Here is a 13,457-nt window from a genome sequence, read left to right as displayed (position 1 = left end):
TGTATGTATGTATGTATGTATGTATATTATATATATACATAAATCTTAATTTTGTAAATATGAGAATGACGAGGTGAAAAAAATATCAAGATTCTATTCTCTCTCTCTCTCTCTCTCTCTCTCTCTCACTCTCTCTCTCTCTCTCTCTCTCTCTCTCTCTCAGGATTCCCAAAGACGTCACAGTTATTCATCAATTATATCAACTAAATATACCCCCACTTCAAAAGCAGTTACAAGTTATCAAGGCGTTGCTATATTTGCAAGGTTATACCATTCTACCATTCATCTAAAGCTTTATTTCAAATATGGCGTCTCTTCTTCTTCTTGTGAAATCTCTTTTGGCTACCCTCCAGTCTTCCCAAAATCCTTGCAACCATCATCATCATCATCATCATCACCAGTCATTCCACATCTATTTCTTACCCCACCCTCGTTTTATCACTCTCTCCCCAGCAACAGCCTTTACAAATAGCGTCCATTACTTGCTCCGACTGCTTCTTTGTCAGACCTTCAACAGTCTGTGTCTCTTTTACTTCCCCTCCCAGGCTCCACCCACAAACCCTTAAATTGCTGGCATTAAGGAAAAGTAGTGGTTCTCGGTCCATACTCCCACGAAAAGCGCGAGAAAGTACTGGTTCTCATTTCGCTCTTAACGACTTGCTATCTGTTGTAAGCCCTTGAACACTGCCTCTTTTTCTCCCCATCCCACTCCCCAGCCCAAAACGCCACCCTCCCCCCCCCCCCTTACATTGTTGGCTTTAAGAAAAAGCAGTGGTCCTCGGTCCTTACTCCCTCAAAAAAATGCAAGAAAGTACTGATTCTCATTTCATACTTATCGATTTGCTATCCTTTGTAAGTAAAAAAAAAAAAAACCTGAACACTGTTTCTCCTTTGCTTCACATCCCATCCCCCACCACAAACGCCATCCCCATTTACATTGCTGGCATTAAGAAAAAGTAGTGGTTCTCGGTCCCTACTCCCTCAAATAAAAAAACGCGAGAAAGTACTGATTCCCACTTCACACTCAACGACTTCCTATCCTTTAAACAAACCCCTGAACGCAGTTTCATTTGCTCCCCATCCCATCTTCCATCCGCAAACGCCACTCCACTCACACACACACACACACACACACTTACACATACACACACGCACACACCCCTCTATCTCCACCCTTGCAATCCACCTTCATACAACGAGAGACTTAACTGTTTCTCATCTCCCTCGCAAAGGACTTACCATCTGGCCTCCGGCCTCGGAGCTCCCGAAGCCCGGACCTCAAGGATAACATCGTATCCTTTCTTCTTGTCAGTCTCAGGGTCGAGTCCCCTGACGATCTGGGGAGCCGCGTCGGTCTCGATGTTGAAGACGTCGGAGACTTGGCCCATGCTGTTGGCCACGACGACCTAGAATAGAGGGATGGAGGAAAAGGTGAATTTAGGAACAGAAATGGTAGTCTGTTGGTTAAAAGTGAGATTTTTTCTTTGCTCTTTAGAAATAAAGGTAGATTGTATCTATTCAAGACAAAGAATAAGTTAATTTAGCAAAGCTGCTCTTCAAATTGTGGGTTAAAAGTGAGATTTTCTCTTTACTCTTTAGAAATAAAGGTAGATTGTATCTATTCAAGACAAAGAATAAGTTAATTCAAGAAAGCTGCTCTTAAAATTGTTGGTTAAAAGTGAGATTTTTTCTTTACTCTTTAGAAATAAAGGTAGATTGTATCTATTCAAGGCAAGAAATAAGTTAATTTAACAAAGCTGCTCTTCAAATTGTGGGTTAAAAGTGAGATTTTCTCTTTACTCTTAAGAAATAAAGGTAGATTATATCTATTCAAGACAAAGAATAAGTTAATTTAACAAAGCTGCTCTTCAAATTGTGGGTTAAAACTGAGATTTTCTCTTTACTCTTTAGAAATAAAGGTAGATTATATCTATTCAAGACAAGAATAAGTTAATTTAACAAAGCTGCTCTTCAAATTGTGGGTTAAAAGTGAGATTTTCTCTTTACTCTTAAGAAATAAAGGTAGATTGTATCTATTCAAGGCAAGAAATAAGTTAATTTAACAAAGCTGCTCTTCATCTGTATGTCAGCCTCAAATGATTTTTCTTATGAACATAAAGGCATCTGTTATTTATTGAAGACATAACTGAAGAACACACAGCTTCATTCAAGAGAATATAGCCTAATTCAAAACGTTGCAAATTATTCACACAAAAAAAAATCTTTAGATCCCAAAAATTATTTTTTTTAAAATATATAAAAATCATATATAAAAAAACTAAACATTTAAAAAATGAAACTCAGCAACTGTCCGGTGGTGGCCCGTGTTAGTTGCTACAGCGCTGCCAGAAGTACGATTATGGCTAAACCTAACCTTAAATAAGATTTTTTTTTTTTACTAATGAGAATAGAGAGCTGCAATTTGGTATGTTTGATGATTGGAGGGTGGGTGATCAACACACCAATTTGCAGCCCTCTATCCTATCTGCGGAAGGACAGGCAACCCCATCTCAATCGTTTCATTTGACAGAAAACTGAAAAATAAGTCTGAGAAGGAAACGTTCTCAAACAGCAAAATTAGCAACCGAATGCTCGTAAGGTTGAAAGTCTCACCGTGTAGCAAGCGCAGTCGTCCATCTCCATCGACTTCATGTGCATAGTCCAGGTAGTGTCGTTTTCCTTCTCGTACTTGATTCTGCTGCTCTCCGGCAGAGGCTTGCCATCCTTCAGCCTGCAAATTAAATGAGTGAATGAGTAAAGAGGAAATTAATAAATGAATATATAAATAAATGAATAAGTAACCATTAAAATAAACATATAAATAAGCAGGGTCGGTAAATAAATAAAAAAGAAATATAGTAACAAATATAGTAAGTGACTAATTAAATAAGTGAGTGAGTGAGTGAGTATAGAGGGGAATAAATGAATAGATAAATAAATAGATAATTAAATAAATAAGTAGCCATTAAAATAAACATATAAATAGTGTCGGTAAAGAAATAAATAAAGAAATATAGTAAGTGAGTAATTAAATAAGTGAGTGAGTGAGGAAAGAGGGAATGAATAAATGAATATATAAATAAAGTAAATAAGTAACCAAGAAAATAAACATAGAAATAAGCAGGGTCAGTAAATAAATAAATAAAGAAATATAGCAAGTGAGTAATCAAGTAAGTGAGTTAGTTAGTAAAGAGGGAATGAATAAATGAATATATGAATAAATAAATAAATAAATAGATAAACTAAATAAGTAAGTAGCCATTATAATAAACATATAAATAAACAGAGTCGGTAAATACAAATAAATAAAGAAATATAGTAAGTGAGTAATTAAATAAGTGAATGAGTGAGTAAAGAGGGAGTGGATAAATGTATATATAAATAAATAAATAACTAAATAGATAAACTAAATAAGTAAGTAACCATTAAAATAAATATATAGATAAACAGGGTCGGTAAATAAAAAATAAAGAAATATAGTAAGTGAGTAATTAAATAAGTAAGTGAGTGAGTAAAGTGGGAATGAATTAATGAATAATAAAATAATTAAGGAAGCAGTTGAATAAATATATCGATAAATAAACAAATAACAGTAAATAAGTAAGTAACCAAGAAAATAAACATATAAATAAATAGAATAAGTAAATAAGCAGGTAATTTAAAAAATGAAAAAATAGATGAATAATTAAATATAGTAAGTAGGTAAATAATTCAGTCAATAAGTAAATAAATAAATGAATCAATGATTAAATGAACAAGCAAGTAAATAAGTTAGTAAGTAAATAAAACAAATAATAAATAAATAGAGTAAGAATATAAGTAAATCAAATAAGTAAATGAATAAAGTAATAAGCCAATAAATAAATAAATAAATAAAGTAAAGTGGTAAATAAAATAAATAAATAAACAAATAATTAAGTAAATCAGTAAATGATTAAATAAACTTATCTCACAGCATTTGGAATCTGTATACGGAAAAGTATGTTGTTAATTACTCTTTTTTGTGTCTACATTTATTGTTATTATTATTATTATTATTATTATTATTATTATTATTATTATTATTATTATTATTATTATTATTATTATTATTATATTATTATTACTTTTTACTTATGTATTTTTAATATTCGGCAACTCTGGTTATATCGGATGGGCGGAGTCAGTTGAATTGTGCAGCCTGTGTTAATTAAGCTGTTTAAAATAGACATTACTCTTTATGGCACTCTGGGCTGCTTTACATAATCTAATATTTATTCGACAATTTTCTCTTATATCTAATTTTCCTTTTTTATTCTCTTTTTTTATTTTTGAATAGAGTTCTGTATCCTGATTTTATTATTTTCATTTTAAGTGGTAATATTTCTTGCTTTATTGCAATGCCCTCTTGTATCATCACTCAATATTTTATTAATCTTTAAAATGTCATTAATATGTTCTGTATCTATTTTTGCTTACTCGGGGAGTAAGCCTTCAAAATACTTTGTTGTTGTTGTTGTTGTTATTGATGTTATTGTTCTTGTTGTTGTTGTTGTTATTGATGTTATTGTTCTTGTTGTTGTTGTTCTTGTTGAGGGGGTAGGAACCCCTTATGGAAATCCCAAAAAAGCGTCTGAAAAGGGTGTTTTGCGTTGAGTTAAAGATACAGGAATTTTAGGATAGGATATTTATGTTTTGCTTTTTCAAAAAATTGTTCTGAACCTATATTATTTGTTCGCCTTTTTTGCAATATGCTTGTACACCCTAATCTCATTCGTTTCCGTTTTAATTTTGGTTCTACTCCATCACTTTATTTCAGTGGCATCATATTTCCTCAAATATTCCCGTATTCATTTTTGTAAAATCTTCCTACACATATCTCTGCTTTTTCAAAATGGCCTTCAGAGAGCCGAATTTTTTTCCCATAAGGACGTCTGGTTCCTTTATCGTTGCAAATTTTGAAATACTTCTCATATCCATATCAGCTTTTCCCAAGTGAGAAACCGGACTGAAATACTTTCATAAATCTATTGGTTTGGGAACAATTCTGACACTTCACTTTCTGGGAGACTTTACAAATAGATTTACACATATTGCAACACCATCCTGCTTCCATCTCTGGTGTCTTTGTTAAAACCATGACAAAGACGCCACGAATATAAATAGTAACACAAATATTTCATACCCTCAAAAAGTCTCGTGCATGAGCTGTAGGATAACACTTTGCGCATGCGCAGACGACCACCTCAAAATAGACCATCCTCAGTATTTTCTATTTCGCTCAGATAAAGTATTACTTTAGCTCTCTAACTTTCCCCTCTCCTCGTTCACTTTCTCTCTCTCTCTCTCTCTCTCTCTCTCTCTCTCTCTCTTTCTCATCTTTCACTCGCTTTCCCTCAGTAGATTTATTTGGAATAGTAAAAGAAGACAATATATTTCTCCTTCAACGTATTTCTCTTCAAAGTCGCAAGAGAGCGAGTTCCCCTCTTGGGTGTGTGGGCAGAATGTACAATTCCTTACAGTTATTTCTTTAATACCCGACGGACTTTCCCGTATTCCGGAGAGTCGATTCTATGGAAAGTGGATTAATAAATCTCTAATGGATTAACGGTATTCAGGTCTATTTTATAGAATATCAGATAAATTCCCGTTTTCGTTTTCGTATCAAAATATTATTGTGAAACGGGTCCGAACATTTCGGTAAAGTATTCACTATTTCATTAAGGTTTTGTAGGGGACTGTGTCGCCTTTATTGAAACTCAAGGTCGATTAAAATGCTACTGAAACGAAAGGCCATTGAACGTTAATGAAAACGAGGTTGATAGGTTTAAATGAACTGGCACAGAGGTTTAAATGGACGAGGCAAATCTTGGCTGACGATTGTATATATGTGGTACGCCTCGTTCAAAAATGTTGGAACATTTGAATGCAGGTTTTAAAAAATAAATAAATAAATAGATAAATAAATTTCAAGAAAAGTTTTTTCAATGTTTCAAGTGAGATTGCGCATGCGCACGTATACTAGGTACACAATATTGAAATACTTCATCAGACGCAGAACGAAAAATACGTTTGTTAATGACCTCCTCAAGTATAATTTGAGATCTGTAACATATATACATGTATATATATATATATATATATATATATATATATATATATATATATATATATATATATACATAAATTCATATGTAATTAAATAAATATATTAATAGCTAAACTTATAAATATATATCAATTGCATAAATGAATAAGAAATGTAGAAAAATTCACATAAATATAAAATCTATAAACCATACATAAATGAATTATTAAGGAGAGAAACGAAACCTCGCATAAATGCATAAGGAAAAATTCTCTTGAATGAATAAATAAATAAAATACTTTATTTATCTTGCACTGAATGTTGAAATATTTGTTTACAATTTTTGTATGTCTTCGGAAAAAACATAGAAACAAGCAAAGGAAAGTTGCAAAGAGAACTTCTACGTTGCTCGGGATAAATACAATAAATTACCAAATGCTTTGGGGACGTTCCCTTGCTGAAGTCGATCTGTTTCGTTTGGTTCTCTGAGTCCCATGAGATGTTTCTTGCGTTTACACACGTACACATACACACACACACACACACACACATATGGTCTTTATTACAGTAATAGTACTGTTGGTCTCTTTCTCGTCTCTCTCTCTCTCTCTCTCTCGTCTCTCTCTCTCTCTCTCTCTTATGTGTCTTTCTTCGTTTTTGTATGTATGTCTCGGTAATGCAGACGAATACATATATATATATATATATATATATATATATATATATATATATATATATATATATATATATATATATATATATATATATATATATATATATATATATATATATATATATATATATATATATATATTCGTCTGCATTACCGAGACATACATACAGAAGAAGACACATAAGAGAGAGAGAGAGAGAGAGAGAGAGAGAGAGAGAGAGAGAGAGAGAGAGAGATCAAAGAACCTCAGCACGATTACTGTAATAGAAAATAATGAAAAAATAAGGAGAGATGCTCAGAGATGTGTCTCAGAACAAAAAGCAACTGAGAGAGAGAGAGAGAGAGAGAGAGAGAGAGAGAGAGAGAGAGAGAGAAACTATTTCACAGTAATATCGAAATCGTATGGCGGTGGCGAGGAAAGAGAGAGAGAGAGAGAGAGAGAGAGAGAGAGAGAGAGAGAGAGAGGAGAGAGAGAGAGAGAGGAACTATTTCATAGTATTGTCGAAATCGCATGGCGGGGGCGAGGAGAGAGAGAGAGAGAGAGAGAGAGAGAGAGAGAGAGAGAGAGAGAGAGAGAGAGACGCATTCTTTCGGACACGAGTAAGAGGCCAAAATTGCCCGAGAGCACTGAGAGATACTCGGATGATCTCTCTCTCTCTCTCTCTCTCTCTCTCTCTCTCTTCTCTCTCTCTCCTTCATTCCGCTCCGGAGAATACTCTCAGTGGCGCATCTGTTCTTTTAAAGTTTTTCAAATTCTCCCATTTTCCTTATTAGTTTGCTCTCGTACTTAAAGCTTTAACTAATCTGTTTATACCATAAAACTAAGTGATGAAGACTTGCATTTTATTTATTCATATATTTTCACCTCTATTTTCTTTTTTTATTAATAAATAAATGAATTATTCACGTTTTGAATAATAAACGATTTTTGTTTATTTCGACTTGTTTACATTTTGAATATCAAGTGGTTCATGCTAATTTTATATATTTTAATTCAATTATTATCAATTCTTGTTTCTGTTTTCTTGCATGTATTTTACCTTGACTTATTTCTTTGACTTCTAAATAAATCAATTGTTTGCATTTTAAATAATAAGTGGTTCATGCTAATCTTTTTATTCCTAGTTTTTATATTTCAATTTAATTATTTTTTAAAAATTCTGTTTTCTTGCATTTCTGTTTCTTTTAATTTCTGTTTTTTAATGTCTAAATGAATAAGCTGTTTGTACTTTGAATAATAAGTATTTTCTTATTTTTATCCTTGGCATTTTTATAAATTATCATGTGGACGGGAAGTACTTAGATTTACATATTATTTCATATTTCATTTTATTTTATGTTTATTGTTTACACAAACAAAAGTGAGGGCAAATTTATTTTCCCCTATTTCTTTTACTTTCATTTTTTACAAAAAGAAAATTGAGTGCCAAAATCATGCACTTTTTAGTAATTCTTTTTGTCAAGATTATTTCCTTGTTTCGTGACTACAAGGAAGATGTGTTCACTTGGAATTTACAGACGACCTTCAACATCAAGTAAAAATAACAAGAAATTAACGCTTTAACTTAAAAAAAATAAACTTTAAATTCTCAAGGAAAAGGACAGCAAGAAGTCTGGGGCTATGCAGTCGAACATTAAATTTGCAAAATAATAATTAAATTTTCAAAAAAAAAAAACCTTGTTCCAGGTGCTGAGGAAAAAATGCTTTCTCAATAATGTATTTTTTATTATTCTCTTTGCAGTATTTGAAAATACAATAAACTTACTTCTGATCTATTCGGTACATAACAGTGAAGTATGAGATGACATATATATTTCTATCAAGATGAATGACAATGTTTTCTGACACGGTAGACATTGATGCTTAAATTTAAGTGTGCATATATATATATATATATATATATATATATATATATATATATATATAGATATATATATATATACATTTATCTATATATATATATATTACAATGCAGCACGAAGGAACAAGTGCTTGAGAATATCTTTAAATCCAAAGCAGAGGATGAGTGAGACTGGAAACTTTGGACAAGTACTTTCGCAATCAATTTCTACATTCTCAGGTTCACGCTTGAAAATGCAGAAATAAACTAAGAAAGTACTTGTTCCAAGTCCCCAGTTTCACGCACCTTTCTACCTTGGATTTAAGTATATATATATATATATATATATATATATATATATATATATATATATATATATATATATATATATATATATATATATATATATATATATATATATATATATATATATATAATATATATAAATGATACTATCTAGTGCAACACATAAAGGAATGAAATAATCACATCCATGCAACCAAAACAAACAGGTCTTAAGCAATTATCCTCCCTGAAGATGACAAATTCATTAAGAAACGAGGTGTAAACTTGAGGACTAAGTACGTGAAATTAGGTCATTTAGTCTTCCCTAAAAATTAATCCAAAATGAATTCATCTTCGTGGGAATCAAAACCAATTGAAGAAAACTCTATCATTTCTTATTCATAGAATGTCCTTATTTCAGGAAGTTTTTTTTCTTCATTCGCACCCATGAATGGACACAAAACTTAATTACTCATACAAGAAGTTTCTTCATTCGCACCCATGAATTGACACAAAGCTCAATTACCCATTACACATTCTAATTGGGGTTGTAAACCCCTGGCGTCAATTCGGGCAGCCCTGACCACTCGTTGTGGTTGTAGAGGGCCAAGAGCAGCCTGGTTAGGAAGAGCATGCCCACGAATAACACCACAGACAGGATGCGGGTCATGTTGGCGCTGAGCAAGTCGGATAAACCCTGCTTCCCCATTTTGGAAGATCTTGAACTCGGTCTTGGTAGGTCTCCCCCTAAATGCTGTCGAACTGAGGCAGTTTACTGAGATGAAGCTTCAGTTATCTGCTTCTCTCGAAGGCGAATTTGGAATCTGTCAATTATCAGAGTTTCTTCAGTCCCAAGAGCAGGGTAGCACTGCAAAGACCAGGGCAGGAAATTTTGCCAGACAGGTCACAAATCAAGATGACTTCTTAAAACCTGACGAATGGAGAGTTCACTGAAATATAGCTCAAGTTTTTTGCTTTTCTCGAAGAGGAATTCAAAATATGTCCATTATCAAAGTATTTTCACTCCTCTGCAGGTCAGTTTCCCAGAAATGTCACAATGAGACGTTAATTAATTGCTATCCCTCGGTCTTTTCTACACAAACATTAGCTTCAAGCGTTGCACCATGCACAAGCTGTCATTCGGTTTCAGTGAAGGCTGTATTCAGTAATATATATACTCCATCCGCTAGCCAGCCTTGTATTTCGGAAGTAGTCAAGCAGGTTGTAGAGATATTTATCAAGTAGTTGGTACTATTCTCCTTCTCTCCCTCTCTCTTTCTCTCCCTCTTTCTCTCACCGAGGCTACTTTCTCACAGAGGAAACGTCCAACAAGGTTAAGAAGTGAGAGTTGCAGAAAGACACGGTGAATAACGACAGAGTAGCAAGAGAGACTCGGTGAATGTAACCCAAAGACGAAGAGAGACGGTCCTTCCCCTGCTCTCTCGTTCTCCTCTCTGACAAGCTTGTGTGTGTATGTGTGTGTGTGTGTGTGTATTTGCAAAACCCCCTCCGAGCGTCTGCGCGTGCGCACGATCAATCCGTATGCCACTGTGATCCAACAGTATCGGCTGATATTGGCTCTGGTATGCCGTGCTGTCCCCAGCATTATGGTAGACCACTGCTGGGCATTCATGCCCAGGGGCAAACTGAATCGGTGGATTACGTTGTTGCTATAGAAGAAGAAGAAGAAGAAGAAGAAGAAGAAGAAGAAGAAGAAGACGAAGAGATAGAGTTAATTAAACAGCAGCCTGTTTCATTAAATGGAATTTATATCTGCAGTATAAAATTACACAGACATCCTTTCAGGAAACTTACACAGGTTGTAAATATTGGAAAAACTTACAATTCCCGCGAATGACAGACTGTCTAAATTTAACAGGGGAGCGAGAATATTACAGGAACCTCAAATTTCAGATGAAATCAAGAAATAAAAAAAATGTCATAATCACGATATTTGCAACTCTTGGGACCTACATTTCTGTTGAAATAAGAAGATAATCAGGTGCGATATTTACATCAGATGGACAAATGACGGAAAATATTATTGGAACTCGCTTTTCAGATGAAATAAAAGAGGCAACAGGAACGGTATTTGCAGCAAGTGTTTGTGAATGCAACAGCACCTCACGAGAAGAACCATAATACCTGTTTTTTCTGTCCACACCAGGATTTTCTGGGAATTCAAAACAGTTGTTATTTAACTTCTTGGAGGAGGCGAGTAACTTCACCTGAACCAACCAACACCTTTCGTAACCGTAGAATCATGCTAGGCAAACGAGTCGGCACGTCAGGGGCAAACTAGAGAGAAAATATCTAGACTGTAGATGTTTTCGTTCTAGACTGTGATTTGTTACTCTAGATTCTAGAGTGATGCAAACTATGGGCCTACATGATACAGATAAGCTGTCGAGACAAGAAACCCAGAATTGCTAGATTACTGGAACACGAAAATCCATAGAACTGCTAGAATACCGAAACAGAAAACCACAGATCTGCTATAACACTGAAACAGAAAACCATAGAACAGCTAATATACTGAAGCAGAAATCCATAGAACTGCAAGAATACTGAAACGGAAAAAGATAGAACTGCTAGAAAAGTGAAAAAGAAAACCATAGAACTGCTTGAATGCTGAAACAGAAAGTCACAGAATTGCTAGAATACTGAGACAAAAAAATCCATAGAATTGGTAGAACACTGAAACACAAAAAATCATAGAATTGTTAGAATACTGGAGCACAAAACCATAGAATTGGTAGAGTACTGAAACAAACAAACAAAAAAACAATAGCATTGCTAGAGCAATGAAACACAAAAAATATAGAATTTCTAGAATACAGAAACAAAACTAAAAAATAGGATTGCTAGAATACGAAAACACACAAAAAAAAAACAAAGAATCGCCAGCCAGAATACAGAAACAAAAAAATTTATAACTGTTAGAATACTGTAACTCAAAATATATAATTGCTAGAATGCTGAAACTCAAAAACCATAGAATTGCCAGCGTACTGGACACAAAACCCTCAACAATGACTAGGTTATAGGGACACGCAAAGCCAAAAAATTTCTCGAACATCAAAGATCAAGATAAAACCTCCGTAGAAATACTAGAACTTGACTCTACCGAAGTCAAACAGTACCAATGTAAAAACTGGCGATTTCATGTGTACAACGATCAGGTATTTTGGCAAGAAGGATGGCGAAGAATCTCATTTTAAAGTACTGCGAGGATTTCTTGGCACAAAAGACAGCTCAGGTGAGCCTGGTCTACCTTGCCCACTCTTAGCGAGTCGTGCTGCACAAAATGCAGTTTTGTGCTCGCACGTTCAAAGTTACAGACGAACCACTACGTCGTCGTGTAGTTTTAAGTAAGGGAGTTCATAGACATTTAAGCTATTTTCAAAGGCCTGAAAATGGAAATTAGAAGGATCTGGGATATGCCAGTGGAGATCGTAACCGTAATCATAGGAACACTAGGCACGATCCCCAAGCTCCCTGAAAATGAACCTGGAAGAGCTAGATGTCGATGTAGCCCCAGGACTCATGCAGAAGAGTGTGCTCCTAGAAACAGCACACATAGTAAGAAAAGTGATGGACTCCTAAGGAGGAAGATGCAAACCGGAACCCCACACTATAAATACCACCCAGTCGAATTGGAGGACTGTGATAGAGCAAAAAAAAAAAAATAATAATAATGATAATAATAATAATAATCTTTGAAAGTTTGAATTTCAAGTCATTGGCCCCTGTGATGGACTTGTTCCACACGAAAAGGGTTCATCTTCATAATAATAATAATAATAATAATAATAATAATAATAATAATAATAATAATGATAATAATAATAACATTCCTTCCAAGCTTGAATTTCAAGTCAATGACCCCATTGGTGGGCTTGTTCCTCATGGAAAGGGTTCAGATTATTATACATTAACAATAATATGAAGTACTTCCGCTGCTGTTCACTACACAGCTCCAACACCAGTACATGATTAAGCCTCTGTCAGTCGATCAGTTCTAAATTCAGATACTCTATTTAAAAGCAAGACATCTTTTCCTACAGATCTCAATTGCCATTAAATGAGTCTGCCACTGATTCCAATTGACAGCTGTTGCATATCCCAGATGGTAGATAGTAAAGATGGCTTTAGAGCGAGATCTAATCTTTGACACTTGTAAGTCTTGCATACAGACACAAATACATATACAGATGTATATATATATATATATATATATATATGTGTGTGTGTGTGTGTGTGTGTGTGTGTGTGTGTGTGTGTGTGCGTGTGTGTATACATATGTACATAGAACATATATACACACACCAGAAAAAAAAAACGTATATAAAAATAAAAGTGGCCCACTGAACGTTACGAAAATAGGGATCCTACTTTTACGTGTTCCTTGGCACGTGAGAGAAGGTGGCCACATTCCCAAGGTCGTACATACATTCCTGTCCCACATACCCCGTCCCGATTAGATCCTACGTACTACAGGCAAAAAGTACTGTACGTAAAAATACAGTTAATGACCTGTACAACACAGTTATCCAAACTTAGTTACAGGATTAAATGTCTCTTATAACTT

The 13,457-nt window shown here is 34.2% G+C and overlaps 1 protein-coding gene across 1 annotated transcript in view; it reads right to left on the bottom strand.

Moving 5' to 3' along the window:
- Positions 1-13,457, bottom strand: part of LOC135226158 (obscurin-like) — a 432,842-nt gene that overhangs the window by 110,851 nt on the left and 308,534 nt on the right. Inside the window, 2 exon segments of the mRNA XM_064265599.1 lie at positions 1,240-1,406; positions 2,614-2,731. Of these exon segments, the coding sequence (XP_064121669.1) occupies positions 1,240-1,406; positions 2,614-2,731 (285 nt within the window).

The sequence above is a fragment of the Macrobrachium nipponense genome, chromosome 14 (assembly GCF_015104395.2).
Source record: "Macrobrachium nipponense isolate FS-2020 chromosome 14, ASM1510439v2, whole genome shotgun sequence".
Taxonomy (NCBI): domain Eukaryota; kingdom Metazoa; phylum Arthropoda; class Malacostraca; order Decapoda; family Palaemonidae; genus Macrobrachium; species Macrobrachium nipponense.
The sequence above is the reverse complement of the archived record's forward strand: the minus strand, read 5'-3'. Positions and strand labels throughout refer to the sequence as shown.